Below are 19607 nucleotides of genomic sequence, written 5' to 3' on the forward strand. Positions count from 1 at the left end.
CTAGCACAGAGCTGGCGACACTTACTTCTGTAGCCTCAGGGGTTTAAAATGTGAATCAGAGACTGTTTTTCTCCACTGATGCTCCTGTAGAAATTTGTAAAAAGTGGAAAGTCCCAGTTCATAGTGTTTCTGTGTTGCTCTGCCAGTGTATCTGCTGCAGCCTTCCCCTGGTCCAGCCTACCAGCCCTTGCCTGTCTCTGCAAGAGTGAGTCAGCTCAGCCAACAGCATCTCCTCGCCCGGGCTTCATGACGTGCGGGCCGCGATCCCAACTCACGTGCCCTTCTAACAGTTCAACTGCCAGAGCGGTACCGCGTGGTTCCTGACCTCCTGCACCCCCTTCTTCCCCAGGCACGGGTGTCTTCTGCTCCGGCTGGCTCTGGAGATGTGGTAGGTCCACGCGGGAGATGGCTCAGCAGTCCTTTCTTAGGTCAGAGCATGCAGTGCCATTGAAAGAAGGAGTTAAATAGAAAACAGCTGGAAGGGGAGGAGGGGAAGTGATATACAGCTCACAGACAATTGAGGCAGGATTTTGTTTGGGTTTTTTTTGTGATTTTTCTTTTTCTTCCACAAAGTTCTAGTGCTTTTTCTTGTATTTATTGAACGAGAGGATTTTGCTACAATGCATTCTGTTTCAGAGAACTTGGGGTTTGTACGTTGCTGACTAGAACAATTGATTTTTATTTATGCGTTTATTTACTGTGGGAGAGAACTGGAGCAGGGAGTTTTAAGGCTTTAGCTGTTCTGGAGGAGTTTTATTTAGAGAAACAGCCTGATTCTGTTGCTGTGTGTGATTTACACAAGCTCATGTCATCCTGTCGCCGGTGTGGGCTCTGCAGTGGAGCCCTGGGACCTCTCGCTCCAGTGCCCAGGTCACCTCAAGCCATTTGCTCTGGCAGTCCAAGGTGCTTCTGTCCAGGGCTGGTTGCCATCTCTTGCCCTGGAGCTCAGCTGCACGTCACACAGGCTTGGCACACCACCAGCTCCCTGCTGGCAGGAAAGACGCAAACTGCAGCATTTTGGGCACTTCCCGGTCTCTCACCCTCCCTGTTCCTTCCTGTAGTGCCCTGCTCTGGTGAGGCTCCACAAAAGCCTTTGGTCCCAGATGACACCCCAAGGTGGTGGACACCCCTGGCTTGTTTGGTGGCTGCGTAGGAACCAGGGCTCTGTAGCAACAGGACATGCAAGCGTGGCAGAGACTCCTAAACTCATCGCTCGGCAGAGCCCTGGGAGGGGGATATCACTGTCCTGAGGTGGGTTTGGGATGTGACCAGCTGGTGCCTTAATCCCTTCCCCTGTCTCGTCCTAACCGTCCTGTCCTGCTTTGGTTAGGGGAAGGTTCCTGCACATCAGAGGGAAGCAGAGGGCCAGCGGTGTCTCTGCGGTGACTCTTCCTTCCCTCCTGATGACAGCCTTCCCCCGCCACCTCTGTGCTCCCAGAAAACAGTGTCCAGAGCGAAACAGCCATGCATCCTTTGGGCAGCTCCGCTGCCAGATCCTGCCTGTGAAGGCTGCCTGTGCGTCCCAGCCAGCATCCTTCTCTGGAGGCTGTCACCTCGGTGGCGGGCTGTGTCTGCGCTCGTAACTCCACAAGGCAGAGTGAGCAGTTTGGTTCCCTGGGGCATGATCAGCACGCTGAAAGCTGCGTACTTGGTTGAGTACCTTCTGTATGCTTTTCAAAGTAGTATAATTATGCTGTTGTGACTGCCAAGGTAGGTGCAGTCCTGCCAGTGTGGTGGTGTCTCCTGCCAGCTGGTGTGCACCCTGTCTTGGTTGGGCAGAGCTGCTGCAGTGGGAAGCATGGCCATGTGGGGCCAGCCCTGTCCGTGCTGCTGGAGGTGTGGGGTCCTACGGCTGTTGCCTTTTCCTTGCTGTGTGCACCTGGAAAGAGCCTCTAGCAGATCCCTGGTGCCAGCCCAACGGGCTGCTGAGAGCTTGCATCACTGTGTTCCCTGTGAAGTGTCCCCTTCCCAGGAAAAGCCCTTCCGTGGGTGGGTGGCTTTGCCAGGTCGCTGCAGAGCGGCTGGTTTTGAGAGGAGTTCCTCTCCTGCACAGGCGCCTGGGAAGGTGGCAGGCGATGTTTTATCTCAGTTGAGTTTTCTGGGGCTGGAGAGCATGTGTGTTATCATACAGGAGATGGGCCTGGTGAGTAGATGGTGGAGACAACTGAATTTCCTCACGCAGGCTTGTTGCCTGGCAGGAAAGGAGCCTGCCACGCTTTGCAGGGAGAAGTACAGAGCTTGGACAGGCTGCGGCAGGGTTTCCTCTTCATCCAGTTCATTTTTGAGAGGTAGGTGCTGGTGCAGGACAGAGGCTGCTGCTACAACCCGCTGTGCACTGGTAGGGGTTGTACCATGTAAGGACGGACCAAGGGCCAGCATTCAGCGCTACCCTTCCAGTTTTGTGCCCCGTGTGATCTCTGGACCCTTAAATTAAGTCTGGTGCTCCAGGCAGGGACTTGAATTGTCCATCAGTGCTAGGCAGAAGTCTGGTGCGCTGCCAGTCATCAAGGCTGGGGAACTGGTTTGTGGGGGACAGCTGAAGATGCCTGTCCCATATCCTCTCCCATTTCTGTGCATCTCCTGCTAGCTTGCAGGGACGGCTGTGTGGCTGCCAGGCACCATGACACAGTGGAACAGCCATCCTGGGGAGAAGCGGGTAGGGAAGTCTCCTGCCAGAGCCTGTCGTGCTGGTGGCCCTGCCACTGCAAAGGGAGCTACAGGCCTTTGAGGGAAGAGCTGATGGCCTTTCTGGGAGGCTTTTTGGTTTTCGTGAGGGCTGTCAGTGGAGAAAGTCAAGTAGATGGAGATCCCAGCAGTGGGCAGGATGGTGTCCCTGGAACAGACAATGTTGGGAGTAGACTCTTGTGGCGTGGGGGAGAGGAGAGGACCAACGTTGCCGGGGAGTGATCACGCTCACCAAGGCCAGTATCAGAGTCTGGGGGAGAGCACTGCAGTGTCCTGGCTTCTGCCTCCCTTCTTGCTGCCTGGAGCTTGGATCTCCTCCCCAGCCAAGTGGAGCTGTGCTGCCTTCCGTGAGCCCACAGCTCGTCGCTGGTAGCGCATCAAGCAGGTCTGGCAATGCGGCGCGTCCCGCTGTCCCCTCATGTGGTACTTCTGTCCTTTGGGTTATCTTGGTTTTTCCTTCTCTGTATTGGTATGGGAAGGGACAAGGTGATTTCTTCCCATGGTGGCTGTGGTGTGTGCTGGACCCGTTCCCCCATGAGGGTTTCAGGCATTCACAGGCAACACTGGAGGTTGAAACCAAGGGCTGATGCTGACGGCAGGGCTCTGTGGCCTGCCCCCTTGCCAGGTAAGCAGGGCAGAAGCTGGAACTGTGACATGTTGACCCCCAAAGCCTGCTGATCAGAAATGCCTAGCCTCTGCCAGAGGCTGGGGAGAGTCAGGAGCTGCTGCTGAGCTCAGAGCCTGCGGTGAGCTGTCCCGGCACCGGCTCGCCACGACCTGCCTTGGCTCCAGCACGGAGCTGCTGCTTGCGGACTGGCTGGGCCAGACTTCTGGCCCTGAAGCCTCTAGCCAGGTAAAAGCACCACTGTACACTGCAACATGCTTTTCTTTGCTCGCTGGTGCCTGGTGTGGGATAACACAGTTATCTCAGTGTGGATAACTGGTGTGCCCGTGGTGGCGAGCCAGAAGGTGAGAGGAGAGACAGGAACAGAAAGTGAAACAGGGATGGGGTGGAGTGACACGGAAGGAGGAAAGAATTGACCCTGGGAACAGCAAGAAGACAGAGCAGGGTGTCGCCTCCTCCAGAGAGTTACAAGGAAGCTGCAGACTTTGATTTTGTTGAGGCCGGCTGCCGAGGTGGTGTGCTTGCTCGCTGGGGCATATCCCTGCCATGAGAGCGGGGTCAGTGGATTTGCGGGGTTGTTTCCTGCGCTCTTCCTGAAGTGTTTTGGGTGGAAGCCAGTGCGTTGCAGTGCACTTGGAGAAATCAGTTGTTGGTGCCAGAGGAGCCTGGAGAGCGGTGACTGTATTGCCAGTTGTTCCCTTCCTGGAAGCAAGGTCCTGACTGTGCCAGCCCAAGAAACATGCGGTAACCCCACGTACTGGGTAGCCCTGGCCTCACGCTGTCTTCTGCTTTCTTCCAGCCACTCTCACTCTCCTGGCTCCATGGCTGCCATGCGCGAGTGGTCCTGCACCCGCTGCACCTTTCTGAACCCTGTCGGCCAGCGGCAGTGCTCCATATGCGAAGCCCCCCGCCAGAAGCCCGACCTCAACCACATCCTGCGGCTCAGCGTGGAGGAACAGAAGTGGGCTTGTGCCCGCTGCACCTTCAGGAACTTTCTGGGCAAGGAAACCTGCGAGGTTTGTGGCTTCACCCCAGAGCCAGGGCCCAGCAGCTCACCCTTGCCCATCATCAACGGCATCTTGCCCAAGCCCACTGTGCTTGTGGAGCCCAAGGCCACGTCGAAGGAGGAGGCTGCCAAAGCAGAAAGCAGCAGCGAGGACTCGGAGGGGAAGAGCCCTGATGAAGCAGAGCTGGAGAGTGGCTGGGCTTGCCAGCGCTGCACGCTGCACAACACGCCGGTGGCCAATTCCTGCTCTGCCTGTGGTGGCCCACGCAAGCTTTCCCTGCCCAGGATCCCGCCAGAGGCGCTGGTCGTCCCTGAAGTCATCACTCCTGCCGGATTTCACATGGCCCCCTCTACCCCGCAGCCTTTAGTCTCTGCAGAGATCTCTGATGGTGATGCTGTGGCCACCCAGGGCCCAGTGGCTATGGAGCAAGATGCTCAGAAGATACCAGCCTTCAGTCCCTTCTCCCCGGGGCTCCAGAACAACCCTGTGCCCCGAAGCCGCCGGGAGGTGCCCCCCCAGCTGCAGATGCCAGGGCCCGAAGCGTCCCAGCCCGTGGCTCAGAGTGCAGCGGGGCAGAAGGGCTCTCCGCAGGGCCAGGCCAGGGCTGCCCCGTCTGCCCGCCTGCAGGAGCTGCTGTCCAACAAGCGGCTGAGCGTGCTGGAGGAGGAGATGGAGGTCAGTCCTTCGCACTGGAAGTGCAGCTCCTGCTCCCTGCTGAACTCCGCCAGTGCCAGCAAATGCGAGGCTTGCAGCGCCCAGAAAGGCAGTGACACCATCAATCTGGTGGGGGACTCGGTGAGATTCACCCCGTGCAGCCCCTCCAGCCCTGACTTCACCACCTGGTCCTGTTCCAAGTGCACCCTCAAGAACCCCACCCTGGCCCAGAAGTGCAAAGCCTGTGGCTCCTCCAAGCTGCACGGCTTCCAGGACCACGGGACGCAGGGCGATCTGTCCCCCCGCTGCCCCGACTGCGGGGCTTGCGACAAGGGCAGCTGCTCCTCCTGCGGCGGCAAGGCTCCATCTGCCCGCAAGGTCGCCCGCCTCTTCCCGTCCCAGGTGCCCGCCAGCCAGGAGAGGCCGGGCCAGTGGGACTGTCCTGCTTGCACCTTGCTCAACGAGCTCAAGGCCAAGCACTGCGTGGCCTGCCATACCCCACAGCAGTACGTGGCGCAGCGCAAGGGCCTCAAGCCCCTCAAGAGGCGGGAGAGCATGCACGTGGAGAAGAGGCGGCAGACGGACGAGGGAGAGGCCAAGGCCCTGTGGGAAAACATCGTGACCTTCTGCCGGGAGGTGAGTGTTCGCTGAGCTAGTCTTGCTGCTGGTTTCACGTGGAGGTGGCCCCCTTCGCGCCTCCCCTGTGGGTCGAGGGCATCGCTGGACACAGGGAAACTGCCTGCTGTGTCTTGGGTCCCAGGGAAGATCCTCACCTGCAGCTGCTGGATGCTGGTTGTTAACACTGAAGTGTAACATTTTAAATTGGTGGAAAAGAATCTCTAGGGTGAAGATCACCCAATCCAGTTCACTCCCAGTCCAAGGGTGATGAAGTCTGAGTGTTGACTCTGAAACCTAGTGATATTTTAAATCGGCAAGAGAGAACATCTGGGTTGAAGGGGACATTCTTAGGTGGTCGGTACAGCTCCTTCCCTGTCCAAGGGTGGGGAAAGCTGGGGAAGAGTGTGTCCAGGTCTGCTGGTGGCACTGCTATCTGTGGGCAGCAGCTGTGACATGTGTGGGTGCAGGAAATCTGGGGATGCCGCAGGCGGAGGCTCAGAGCACCATCAGGGGTGCAGGCAGAGGAACTGTTGCCAGCAATGGCAAGTGTTCAAGAACTGTGAGCTGGGCCTTGGCGTTCTTGGTTTTGGTGTTTGTGAATGCACAGCTGCAGCTGCAAATGGCTCACCCCTGTTTTGGGAAGGACAGCTGAGGTTTAGCTGTACCCTGGCTCCGGGTGAGGGTCTTGGGAGCACATGCTGTCACCCTCCCCTCCCACTGTGAATTATCTGGCTCGATCTGTTGGGTTTCGGTCTCAAACAGAGCTGTGATGGTCCCATTTTTTTTCCTGAGTGGCATAAGATGCTCCTGTGAATGCTGCTCTTTCTCAGCCTTCCTTCTGGGGAAGCCTCCAGCTCCTCTGGACCAGATGGAAAGGGAGTTGCGGTCCCATTTTGACGTACAGACAAGGCTTTTTCTGCCTGGGCCGAGGAGGGCATCCATGCCATGCCTCTGCTGTGCAGAGGCTCAAGAGCGAAGCAGTTGAGGATGATCCTGTTTTGGGGCTGTGGGTTTTTTTAATTGCTACATGTCCATCCTAACAGACATGGGTGTCTTTATACTAGAGACACCCTGATTCTGCTTATTCCCCTCTTTTAAGCAAGCGAATAGCCTCTTTTGTAGGCAGGGAACATCTGTTACATGCAGTGGAATCAAGCCTGAAGGATGAACTATGAGAGATGGCCAAGTTGAATTAGCAGCTTGCCGCTGCCAAGAAGGGGAGTCTGTCTTACCCCATCCAGCACAGCTCTCGGTCGGAGCCTTGGCTGAGCCCATTCAGCTCGCTAAGCTGGCAGTAACAGGCTGCTAGATCAGGGCCATGTCCTGAAAATCCCCCTAAACCTAAATCAAGGCTGTGTTCTGACACTGTTTTTGGTAAGTCAAGGGCTCTGCAGGTCCAAGGGAAGGACTGGCAGCAGTGGTGGGACAGTGCTGCTCCCATATTCATGTTCGCTCTGCTCTTGGTGTGCCTGCAGCCTCCCACCAATGCTCCTGTTTGGGCTGGCATGTAAGGCAGCCTCCAAGCTTCCTTCTGGCCACGGTGTTTCACAGGCACTGTGCTGATCAGCCTTCCCCTGGAGGAGAGTCTCAGGCTAGCCAAGTTCTCCTCCACCTCTTTGTCCCCCTGCCCCAAATCGTGTGGAGCAGCCTGCCTTGCTGTGCTGCTCTCTGCAGGGATTTCTGCTCGAGCTCCTCCTGTGGGTGCTCCCTTCTCTGCTATTCCAGGGGTGCCTTTTGCAACACTTCTGGGTGCATGCCCCTTGCTTTTAGCTTTACCCTTTCTCTTCCTTCTGGGAGGAGAGCAGAGCTGACCTCTTCCACTAGCTGCCTCTGCACCGGGCATCTGCTTCCCTGTCTTGTGCTGTCCCCTCTCTTGCTTATCCCTCTGTCTTCTTTTCTCCTCTGATTAATCATCCTTCCCCCTTTCCAAATAACCACTCGCATCAGCATGTTCTGCAGAGCTAGAAAGACAGCCCAGGACTCTTGCTGTCTGTACCACACTCTGGCACCTCTGCCTGCAGAGCTTTTCCAGAGTCGGGGGGGAGGCCCCATCTCTGTTTTCTTTCTGCTCCACGCATCAGTTTGCTACTGGGAGCAAGACCATGCGGGGTGAGGCAGCAGCCTTCCTCGGCCCGTGTAGTCCTGGGGAGGTGGCAGCGGAGAGGTCATGTCTCTGGTCCAGAATGGTGCGAAGAGGGTTGTTGGCAGAGCAGGAGTTGTGAAGGAGGTCCGATGCCCAGATTTATCCCATTGCAGGAGAAGCAAGCAGGGCTCCCCATCTGGCACCGTCTGTGAGCAGGCTCATTGCTGCCCAGGCATGAGAGTTGTTACCTGCTCCTCTTCCCACTGTTCTGATGCTCCCCTGCAGCTCTCATGCCCCTCTTTCCCTCCATCTCCAGGGGTATTGGTAGTGACAACTTCTCTAAAGCATATGGAAATATATGATGGGGGACATCATGGTATAAAGGTAATTAGCTTGTTAGGCAGGCTTTCCTGACACTGCCAGGGAATTACACTGCCTCGGCTCTTGCATTGCCGCCATCATCAGTGCTGGTGAGGTCTGTGGGCTCGCATTCAGGCTCCTGCAGCCCTGCCGAGCGCTGTCCTGGCCCAGGTGAGACCCTGGCCGTGAGAACAGGGAGGCTGAAGGCTGCTTCCACTGCTGCTGCTTGGAAAAGCACCGCAGCAACTCCACGGGGGCCAGAAAGCTTGCGATGCCCGCAGGCTCCGACTCACGGCCTGCTGCCTTGCTCTGTGTCCATGCTGCCCTGCTCAGCGGGATCCCGGGGAGCCCCGGCTGCACCCCGAGAGGTGAGTGCGAGGCCAGGATGTGGCAAGATGAAGTTGCTGACCAGTATGGCAGAGGCGGCTGTTCGTCAGCAGATGCTGCCCCTGAGAAAGCCAGCAAGCCCTGGGACATGTCCTTTTTGACCTGCGTTGGTATTTGAATGGTGACATCTAGTAGCTGAAAAACACCCTTCTGCAAAAGGGAAGCTGAAAGTGCTGATTGAGGCACCACGTGGAAGGCGTTCATGTAGGATTGCAATGAAAGAGGAAGGACAGCTACTAGTCTGGTGTGCATAAGGGCTAATTCAAATCAGAGCTGGCTTTTGCTGAAAGAATTTAGTTTCATTTAATTAACGATAAAGAAATCCTGGTTCTTATTACACCCCATGTTAAACTGTCTGGAAAAGCCACCCTTCTCCTGTCAGTGAAGTTCTGTGCTTCCTTCCTGCCGCTATGGTGAATACCTCTGGGATTATCTGCCTTTCAGTCCATCCTATCTGATTTAATTTAATTTGATTTAGTGCAAGCAGCTATTGCAGGTGGGCTCAGATGTGGGATACCCTCGCTCTGGAATTGCTTGCCTGTTTGTGGTCGGGCTGAATCCAATTGCGAAAGGTGCCTCTGACATCCTCTATGGCCGTGCCTCGAGGGTGGCACAGGACAGCCAAGCCCAGTGTGTCCCCTCCGGAGCAGGGGCAGCTCAGCCCTTAGCACAGGGCTTGGGTTGAGGAGCGTTTGCTTGCCAGGTGGCTCCTCGCAGGCTTGCTGCTCGCATGCTTTGCCACTTAGAGAGGCAGCCAAGGTCCCCCATGGTCCAGCTTTTAGCACCAGCACAAAGTGCGAGACAGTCACTGCCCAGGGAGGTTCCTGTAAAAGAAAAAAAGGCAGATTTGAGTTGCGGTCTGGAGCTTGGGGCCTGGAGAGGTGAGCTGGTTCATGGCAGGACTGAATGCTGGACCTGGTGCACAAAACGTGTCTGTGCCCTTGCCAGCAGATGCCCGGCCCCAGACCTGCTCCCCGGCATGGCATCGGAAGGGGCTGCCCAGGCCGGACAGGAGGGCTGGGGACTCCTCTCTCACTCCTGGGGCTGTGGTGGGAGGCTCTCCCGGCCGGCCCCAGGGAGCTATGTGCCGCACAGCTGCACACTGATGCTCTCCTTGCCTTTTGCTTTTGCAGAACAAAGTCAATTTTGTAGATGACAGTTTCCACCCTGGACCTAAGTCTGTGGGATTCCCGGAAGGCGACAGCGTGCAGCAGAGGGTGAAACAGTGGCTGCGACCCCACGAAATCAACTGTAACATCTTCAAGGACCGATCGGTGACGTGGTCAGTGTTTCGGACTCCCAGGCCCTCGGATATCCTGCAGGGGCTGCTGGGAAACTGCTGGTAAGGAAGAGTGAGACCGAGTGACACCTTCCTACCCCTTCCTCCTTTCCCCCTCTTCATCCAGCTCCGGATCAGACCCCTCAGCCCTACTCAAACCCATTTATACCCCCAGGCATGTACCCCATCCTCTGCCTGACCCCTTACCAAGCGGCTGCAGACTGCAGTCCTCTGCACTGCACGGCTGGGCAGCTGCCTGCTGCCTGCCTGTGCCCCGCTGAGACCTTCCTGCGTCCCGTCCCGCGGCAGGTTACTGAGCGCCCTGGCCGTGCTGGCCGAGCGGCCGGAGCTGGTGGAGAAGGTGATGATCACGAGGACGCTGTGCCCTGAGGGTGCCTACCAGGTGCGGCTGTGCAAGGATGGCATGTGGACCACGGTGCTGGTGGATGACATGCTGCCGTGCGATGAGTGCGGATACCTCCTCTTCTCGCAGGTCAGTGGCCCTGGGGGGAGAGAGATGCCGGGATGGGGTGGGCAGTGCTCCAGGGGCAGGGGGAAGCTCGACCCTGGCTCTCCCAGGAGAGAGGACTGGTGGAGGCAGTGGGAAGAAGCACTGCTGTGGTTCGTGTGAGGCCCCTGCTCTGTGCTGGATGGGGCATTTGCAGCTCAGGACCCTGCTTTTTGCTGCACCCTCAAGACAGCTGAACTCTTTGGGGCCATGATACTTAGGCCCCTTTTAGCATTTTCCAGGCTGCAGTGGAGAAGTTTCATTTGCAGTTGCTTTTCCCTTGCTCCCCCGCTCCCAACTGCACCACAGCCACTTCACTTGCAGGGGAAGCCATCCTTGTTCTTCACAGCAAAAGAAAAATGTTTTAACCCATGTGTTTTGCCCTTCAAGGGGCTGAGGGAAAGCTGCTTCTTTCCTCTGCGGGGAGGTCTGGCAGCTTGGCTTTGCCAGGGAGGGACTGCGGAGAGGAAGACAAATCGTCCTGTTTCAAGCCAGTGCCCAGTTGCTCTGAGCACACTTGGGTGGCATCTGCTAGGCTTGACGAAGCTCCCTCAGCCACTTCGGGACGTCACTGCGCGTTGCGCCCTGCCCTGCTTGCCAGGCCCAGGGGCGCTTGCTGGGATCCTGTCCATGAAGGAGACTGAGAACATCTTTATTGAAACTCAGGCGGCAAAATCTGCCAAACAAAACAAAGTGCTGCTGTCAGGAGGAGACAGGGACCCGGGCCTGCTGGATTGGACTTCGTTCTGCAAATCCAAGTCCTCTATTTTAAAGTACACACAGCACCGAACCACACTATGTGTGAGCCGTAGATGTCAGGACAGGACTCTGGCTGGGGAAACAGGGCCCAAAGATGAGTATTTGGAGGACTTTAATGTTGGCAGAGGTTGCAGAGTCCCCAGCCTGTGTGGGCTTGGTAGCCTGAGCCCTCCACACAGCGTGGTGGTGGCCCGGTCCCGGGGCGACATCTGATTGTGTCGGAGCTAATGGGCAGCAGTCTTGGCACGGTTGGCAGCGCTGGCTCCTGAGCTTGACCCTGGCTCTGGGCAGAGGGGCAGGGGTCCGGGCGGGGGCTTTGCACTGTGCGGGCGCAGGTACAGCACTGCCAAGCCTGGACTGCCTGGCCACTTTCGCAGCAGAGTGGGTGATTCCCCCCTGGACACAGAGACACTGAGTGGGGCAAATTGATTGCCAGTGCTGCTGGATGCCAGTCCCGTTAACGAGAAGTTTTGGAGAGGGGAAGAAGGAGTCGTCTGTGTCTACATTTTGCCTCACAGTAGACAGAGAGGATCCAGTCAGATACATTATTTTCAGCATAAGATTTGCCTGTCTTGGTTGTTTTTTCCTTTTCCATCCGTCTTTCCTCTCTTAAAATTTCAAGTCTGTTTTTGTTTTTTGAAGATTGAAGGTTTGCACATGGGCTGGGCTGGCCTTGCTTTTGTTTCCAGGGGCATCTGAATCGTGACGAGATTTTTCTGCTGAGTGTTTAGCTGTGTGAGCTGAATGCAGGGGCTAAAAATGGAAAAACTGAGAGTTTTAAAAATAAAGGAAAATCAGGCTCTTACAAGAGCTTCCTGGCTGTGGCTCAGGCAGAAATAAACAACATGGACTTTATTGAGTGATAGACTCAAAAAGCAGTGAAAAGCACCTGTAAGCTCGCTTTATCCATCGGAAGGAAAGCTTCACTGCCTTCCTTTCCTCTCCCAGCTCTTGGCTGCCACCTGCGAGTCGCTCGCTGTCACTGCGCACCAGTGCTCTTCCCCTCCTGCCCTCCCAGCACCGGGTGCCTCAGCTGCTGGGGACCCGGAGGCCAGCAAATGTCTCCTTGCCTGCTGTCCTCATATGCCTTTCTCCTTGCATCCTTTCTCCTTGCGTCCTCGCTGTCGGCAGGGACTGGAGCAGAGGTGTCTCCCCTGGCCTGAGCACATCCAGGAGTAAAGCATGGCTGGGGACTGCACCCTGTGGCACGCCGAGGACCCGCAGTGATGGCGTGGACATAGCAGTGACGGCTGCGCCCTGACCTGCACTGCCATGGCCGGTGGGGGTTTTGCAAACCTCTGGGTGCATTAATGCGGCTTCTGCGTTTCTTTCTGAATCCATAACCAGCCTAGCGATGCCAGGACCAATAGCCTGGCACCAGAGCAAAGCGACTCCGGGGAGAGTCCCCCACTGCGAAACTTGCATCTTCTCCTTGCATCTTGCCACTGTCCCTGTGCTGGAGAAGAGGAGTTTGCCCGTGTGCCTGGGAGATTGTGGAGCTTGTCCTTGAAACCACATCTCTGTTCCATGGGTGAAATCTAATCGGTCCCCTGGCCGTGTGTGCTCTAGGCAGCCTCCTCCTCCAAAGGTGTGTTGGTTTTGGTTTGCAACGGTGTGTGAATGAAAGGCAGCTGTTCCAGATGTGCTCAATATCCTCTTCCATTATTAAACATTTTTAAATCCAGGTTGAAGCAGAAGGAAGGGACTGTTAGCTTACAAGGTGTTCACCCACCCCTGCCAGGCTGACTGCTGGGCACTTCAGGGTGCAGCTGTGGTGGCATCCGGGCCTCTTGGGTGTTCAGGACGTTTTCCCAAAGGGAATTAAACTCTGCAAACGAAACGCTGAGCATGCAGCAAATGGGGTCGCCGTTGGCCTCACGCAGACAAGCTTCTGGTGGCTTGGCCTTGCTGCTCCTGCCTCTTTGTCTCCCACCACAGCGGAGGGCTGGCAGGGGCGGGTGAGCGGGGCCTTGCCTTGTCTGCACGCGCTGCCTTTGCTTTCCCATCTCCTGCCCGGGGCAGCTCGTGACGTGTTTCTCCCTCTTTCTGCAGGCCCAGAGGAAGCAGTTGTGGGTCGCCCTCATTGAGAAGGCGCTGGCCAAGCTTCATGGTTCGTACTTTGCCCTCCAGGCGGGGCGTGCTATTGAAGGCCTGGCTACACTAACGGGTGCCCCCTGCGAGAGCCTGATGCTGCAGGTCAGCTCCACTAACCCTCGCGAGGAGCCCATTGACACTGACCTCATCTGGGCCAAAATGCTGAGTTCTAAGGAGGCTGGGTAAGACGAGGCAGGAGGGCGCCGTGGCAGGAGCATGGACGCTCGGAGAGGGGGGCGAGGGGGGCTGCTCTCGTTCGTAGAGGCTCAGAGGAGAGGGGCTAGTGCATTAGCTGGGTTGCAGTCCACCACCCTTGGCATTCGTCTGGGGTGTTGATGGAGCTCCCCCTCTAAACTCTAAGAAATTATTTCTCCTTTGTTTAATTTTCGTACAAAATTAAAATCCTGGTGAATTCCCTGTGCATGTTTACTGCTGCCTTGCGGGAGTTTTGAAGTGGCTGGCGTTGAGCCTGCTTGCTTTGCTTGGAGGTTTTTTGTATTGTTAAGTGTTTGACCCTGCATGTATCTCCCACCCATACACGGCATCTTTGGTGGCCATACCTGAGCGTGACTATAGGCAGTTTATAGGAGACGAAGCAAAAACAAAGACCTCTTGATCATCACTCCGGCAGGAGGGCAGTTAGGTTCCTGGACTCTGCGCAATGGAAATCAGAGTGACTTTTGTTGGGACGGCTGAAGGCAGGGTTGTTCCTGCCAGCCTGCACTACATGGCCACATGGGAGGCTGATAGGCCCCAGCATGTGGTGTCACCCCAAGCTTGGCTGGTGCAGACCTCCTGCCTTGAATAGCCTGTCCTCACCGCTGCAGAGCGGGCCAGCTGCCTGCGAAGCAGCTTTCCGTGTGCCTGAGCCCTGCCAGCCAACAGAGATGGGCAGGACCCCGGGGCCTGGCAGAAAAAGAGCGAGGTTTGAGCAAAGCTCCCTTGTGCGTGGACAGAGCTTTCAGCCCTGCAGGCGAGGACACTGCTCAGAGAAGCTTCACCACAGAGCCTGAGTCGAGTATGCGCGTGAGCCGGGTGGAGGGAGCTCAGTGCTGCCCAGGCAGAGCTCCAGCTGGTGGGGCTGGGGCACTGCTCCGAGGAGGTTTACGGTGTGGTTGCAGAGAGGGAATATCCCGGAGCCTCCTGGGGGGGGGAGTCTGTCCCGTGACTCAAGTGGTAGGGATGAGCTTCCCCCCTGTGCCAGGTCTGACAGGACCCTGAGGATTTTGCTGTCCCCCATGCAGGTTCCTCATGGGTGCATCTTGTGGCGGAGGCAACATGAAAGTGGACGATGTGGCCTACGAGAGTATGGGTCTGCGTCCACGGCACGCCTACTCCATCCTGGACGTGCGGGATGTCCAGGGCTTCAGGTGATTTTGGGGTGGAGGCTGGCACGGTACAGCAGGCGTTTCTGCCAACCCTGGGGACAGGTAATTGAGTGCATGCTGGACAAGACCTCGGGGACTTTTCGGTGTCCCATCCTCATGGCCAGCAAGGGCTGTTTCTCCATCCCAGGGTGTCACATAAATGCTGTTGTCATGTAAGCTGTCCTTCCCTGGCACTGGCTCCCCGTCCAGGGCCGCTCTGCTCCAGGACACTCTGTGGTGCAGAATGGTTCGGCTGGTCTCACCAGACACAGACGACTGAGCTGATCTCTTTCAGCTGAGTGAGGCAGTCAGGGAGTCCATCTCACCTTTGGAGGGTGGGGGGATAGAAACGGGTGCTGCCTCCGACAGTCTGGGTGCTGCATGAAGCCTGACTTTCAGCCATGTCGTACTTGGCAGTCTCTTCCCTGCTGAGCCCCTTCCCCACAGCGCCTGGCTGGAGGCCCTTTGGGCAGGGAGGGGCAGAGGGAGCTGCTGCAGGACGTGTGCGTCTGGGGTGACAGTGGCGGGTGGCAAATTAGGTCTGGGATGCTGTGAGAGCTTTGAAAGGCAAGGGCAGAAGTGGCGTGGTGCCTTCTGTGGATGGCTGGCTGGGTCTGCGGAGCTGGGAGAGCATCTCAGAGGTGATCTCCCTCGTGCTCTCCTTCCTGCTGGGCCCCTGACACCGTTTTTCCCCTTCCCCCAGGTTACTGCGGCTCCGAAATCCCTGGGGCCGCTTCTCCTGGAACGGCAGCTGGTCCGATGAGTGGCCGCACTGGCCAGCTCCCTTGCGTCACGACCTGATGCCCCACGGCAGCAGCGAGGGCGTCTTCTGGATGGAGTACAGCGATTTCATTAAGTACGGTAGTGCCCAGGAGGCAGGGGCTTGTGGGGTGGGAAGGGACAGAAAATGGGACACGGGGGTGAAGGTGGGGCAGGCAGGGCTGGGCGTCCCCAGGGGGATGCGGGTGAGCTCCTGGTGCCAGCTGCTCCCGGCTGCGTGAGCTGCAGCGTGCTGGGGTGTGGGGCCAGAGCAGCGCACCCACAGAGGAGCCCGCCAGCGCTGAGCCCAGCTTCCCCACAGGTATTTTGACTCCGTGGATATCTGCAAGCTCCATTCGGACTGGCACGAGGTGCGTGTGCAGGGCATGTTCCCCAACAAGGCCAATGGGCCAGTGACGGTGACGTCGCTGACGGTGTTGGAGCGTGCCGCTCTGGAGTTTGCCCTCTTCCAGGAGGGCAGCAGGTGAGCTGGGCAGCGCACGGGCAGTGACCTGGACCCAGGAAACATCCCAAACATGTCGCCCTCTTGCCCCATGCCATCCCGCGGGGTGGCAGAGCTCGGGGGCGGGCCCCCGCTGCCGTTTCTCCAGGTCTCGGGGTCTGCTCAAGTTTTAGCTGAAACCCAAGCCCTGAACGCGCACTGGTTCCTGGGGTTGGGTGCCTGGGGCAGCAGGAAGACTCTTCCTCCGGATCTGCCATCACTCGGGTGACGGGTGCCCCTTCTCCCCCTCCCGGCGCAGGCGGTCGGACACGGTGGACAGCCACTTGCTGGATCTGTGCATCATGGTTTTCCGGGCCACTTTCACCAGCGGGAACAAGCTGAGCCTGGGCCGGCTGATGGCTCACAGCAAACGAGCCGTCAAGAAGTTCGTCAACTGCGATGTCATGCTGGAGCCGGGCGAGTACGCCGTCGTGTGCTGTGCCTTCAACCACTGGAGCGCTGCCCTGGCAGGCCCCGCTGCCGCCCAGGGTAAGGGGCTGGGCTGCCCTCCCCACGGTGCTGCCGGTGGAGACCCTGGGGGAGGCAGGGGTGACAAAGCCCTCCATCTTCACTGTGGGCACCGTGGTTAGGGGTGGAGATTGCCTGCGCATGCGGCAGCCCAGCAGCACCCTGCTCCCGGGGATGGTGGGCTTGGTGACAGTCGTACTGATCCCTCCTTCCTCCATGTGTCTCCGCAGCATCCAGTCCCACCAGCAGCCGACCGGCCACTGATTATTCCAGCTATATCCTGGCCATCTACAGCTCCCGCCTGGTGATGGTGGAGCAGGTGGACGCACAGCCCACCACGCTGGCGGACGCCATCATCCTGCTGACTGAGAACAAGGGCGAGCGCCACGAGGTGGGCATGGATTGGAGAGGGTGATGCTGCCAGCGGGAGCCTGGGCCCTCTCTCTGCCGTGTCCTCACTCTGGCAGGGGTCAGGCAGGGCTGTGCCAGCGCTGACTGCCACCTAGTCCCCCCCTGCCCCAAGGGATGCCCACCCCTTTTGCTCCCTGGGGCAGCGTGGGGTACCCCAGCAGATGGGCAGCCCTTTGCTGGAGGCAGAAGATGCTGGTCCTGGGGCTGAGATTCAGGGGCAGGGGTGCCCAGAGGCTTCACACCCCTGACGCTGCTGTTTGCCCCAGGGCCGCGAGGGGATGACCTGCTACTACTTGACGCACGGCTGGGCAGGGCTCATTGTGGTGGTGGAGAACCGGCACCCCAAGTCCTACCTGCACGTCCAATGCGACTGTACCGACAGCTTCAACGTCGTCTCCACGCGCGGCAGCCTCAAAACGCAGGACAGCGTCCCGCCCCTGCACAGGTCCGGGGTAGGCAGGGGTGGGTCGGCGGGGGGCTGGCAGGAGGCTTGGAGCAGGGCAGAGCCTGGGGCGGGCAGCGGGTGGGCGCTGGGGTGACAGGGGATGGGGCTGCGGGTGCAGAGGCAGCTGCCCGGCCCTGAGCCCATCGCTCTCTTCGCAGGCAGGTGTTGGTGATCCTCTCACAGCTGGAGGGTAACGCCGGCTTCTCCATCACCCACCGCCTGGCGCACCGCAAAGCCACCCAGGCCTTCCTCAATGACTGGATGTCGACGAAGGGCACCCACAACCCGCTGCTCACGCCTGAGGTCGCCGGGCTCCACGGCCCCCGGCCCCTATGACAAAGCGCCTCACCCTCCCCGCTCCGCTCCCCCGTTATTTTCACCGAGCTTCTGGCCTGGGGTCAGCGCTGAGCCGTGGGGCAGAGCCGGAGCGTCACACCCAGCACTTTGCCCTGTGCCATGGGGCCGGGGCGAGCTCTCAGGGGCAGGACCAGCTCTGCCCGCTGCCCCCTGCCCCGGCACCGCCGGCCCCCCACGCACTTGATGAGGAGCGGCTGGGGGCACGGGGCCATCTCAGGATCCCGCCTGCCCCGTGCCTGCGCTGGGGCCCGGTGCCCTCGGCCTGCCCCGGGCACACAGCTAGGGGCTGCGGGACGGTGGGGGAGAGGCTGGAGGTCGCTGTCAGGGCCCTTCCCAGGCACCACGCTCAGGACTCTGCCCCTTCCCGCGGTGCCAGGGCTCTGGCACTGCAAAAAATGAGAATATACCTCTGACATCTGTCCGTCTGTGTGACCCTCCGTCTGTCCCCGGGCCCTTCCCACTGTCTTGTTGCCTGCATCGTCCCCCCATCATGGCACTGAGGTCCCGTAGCTGGGCTGAGGATGCTGGGATCACCCTGCCATGGTGCCGCCCGTGCTGGCTGCTCGTGGTGGGGATCCCCTGCGGTGCCTGGACCCCCTGTCCACCTCGCCAGGTGCTGGGGTGGGGGAGGAGAAGGCGCTGGGTTGTTTCAGAAAGCTGCTGCTGAGGGGTTTTCACTGCACCTCGGGGTGAAACGCCGAGGTGCCCTCCTGTGCCACTGCTCCAGGGTGGGGAGCAGGGCTGGGGGGTGAGGCTCAGGGGGCTGTGGCAGCAGGGACCCCTCTCCACTCGTCACACGGGTGTTACTATGCAAAGGCGGCCGCTGGAAGCAGTGCCTGGAGAGAAGCCATGCGTCCCCAGCTGGGCTCAGCGCCCCGGGGCCCTGCCCGGCGGGGTCGAGGGGAGAAGCGCAGCAGGTATGGACCCGGGGTTCGGGGAGCAGCTCCCCGTGGCTTTCCCACATTGCCGAGTGCCGGGGGGGGTGTGATTCCGTAGGGGCAAGCAGAGAGCCCCGTCCTGCAGAGGCCAAGTCCTGTGGAAGGCAGCGAGCGCGAGGCGAAGGTGGGGGCTAGCCCCCACGGTTTCCGAGCATCGTAGCTGGGCGCGGGCGGGTGTGCGTGTGTCTGTTTTGGGGGTCCGCCAGTGTTACCCTCTCCTCCCCAGGTGCTTGAGGAGGGTGGTGGGAGGTGCTGGGCCCTGTTCTGGTGGGGACAGCCTGCGCCCCAAACCCCACGCCAGCAGCCAGCCCAGACAGGGGCATGTGGGGGCTGTGGGGTTTGCCCAGGGTGTCCCTCTGTCCCTCCGTGTCCCCCCCGGAGCCGGGGGTGGGCTGCCCTGCCCCTCACCCCCCCCGGCTGGGGCTCCTGAGCCAAGCTTTGTCCGTATATTTTTGTTCATCTGTTTTCTCTCTTACTCCTCCGGATGATTTGTCCTTTACTTTTATCCTCGCTGTCTTTCTGAGCTGTGAATATTTTTAACCCTGTAAATACTGTCCAGCTCTCAAGAAACATAGGCTATTTTATCAATTGTAAATCAGATCAGTACTCCCTGTATGATACGAATTATCCATGGGTGGTTTTCAAACTCAGGTTCTGACGGACCAAATAAAGTTTTGTTTTTTACTGAAGCTGCCTGGTTTCGCCGTGCTGGGCTGCGGCACCGCGGGGGGGTGGCGGGAAGGGGTGCTGCCTGGCCCTCGCCCGGGGGGGTTTTGGGGCCCAAGGGGCGAGTCTTGAAGCGGTTTCTGTGGAGCGGCGGGCATTCATCGGCGCCCGAAAGCAGAGCCGAGCGCATAAAAAAGGGTGAAGCCGAGTTTCTGGGTTTCTCTTCGGGGCGCGGGGGGCGGGAGGGACCGCGCCGGGGAGCAGAACGGGGCGAAAACCGAGCGAAGCTCCGAAACTCCGGGAGCCGAGCCCTGGCCCGGGGCCGAGCAGGGCTGCGCCGTGGCCGGGAGAGGGCACCCGCTGCCTGCCCGCTGCCCGCTGCCCGCTGCCCGCTGCCCGCCCGCTGCCTGCCCGCTGCCCGCTGCCTGCCTGCCTGCCCGCTGCCCGCCTGCTGCCTTGCCCGCTCCCTGCCTGCTTCCCGCCGCCCGCTGCCTGCCTGGGGCGGGGGTCCGGCTCCCCAGGAGCGGCCGGATCCAGGTCTGTGTCCCGGACAGGATCGGGCCCCAGACGGGGGGCAGGGCACCACCTGCCTCAGTTTCCCCACCTGCATCACGACGGGCTCTGGGGCGGCCGAA

The 19607-nt window shown here is 59.1% G+C and overlaps 1 protein-coding gene across 22 annotated transcripts in view; it reads left to right on the plus strand.

Moving 5' to 3' along the window:
* Positions 1-18995, plus strand: part of CAPN15 (calpain 15) — a 59259-nt gene extending 40264 nt beyond the window's left edge. For 20 of the 22 annotated variants that reach the window (XM_075436566.1, XM_075436571.1, XM_075436575.1 and 17 more), the window contains 11 exons: positions 4110-5607; positions 9553-9761; positions 10008-10191; positions 13018-13241; positions 14304-14429; positions 15130-15282; positions 15508-15669; positions 15947-16176; positions 16386-16546; positions 16833-17011; positions 17170-18995. In XM_075436566.1, the coding sequence (XP_075292681.1) occupies positions 4110-5607; positions 9553-9761; positions 10008-10191; positions 13018-13241; positions 14304-14429; positions 15130-15282; positions 15508-15669; positions 15947-16176; positions 16386-16546; positions 16833-17011; positions 17170-17347 (3304 nt within the window). In that variant the 3' untranslated portion in view covers positions 17348-18995. Of the gene's footprint in view, positions 1-146; positions 389-4109; positions 5608-9552; positions 9762-10007; positions 10192-13017; positions 13242-14303; positions 14430-15129; positions 15283-15507; positions 15670-15946; positions 16177-16385; positions 16547-16832; positions 17019-17169 lie in introns of all 22 variants that reach the window. The other 2 variants (XM_075436580.1, XM_075436579.1) reach the window with 2 other exon arrangements.
* Positions 18996-19607: the final 612 nt, after the last annotated feature.

Source organism: Opisthocomus hoazin, chromosome 15 (assembly GCF_030867145.1).
Source record: "Opisthocomus hoazin isolate bOpiHoa1 chromosome 15, bOpiHoa1.hap1, whole genome shotgun sequence".
NCBI lineage: Eukaryota > Metazoa > Chordata > Aves > Opisthocomiformes > Opisthocomidae > Opisthocomus > Opisthocomus hoazin.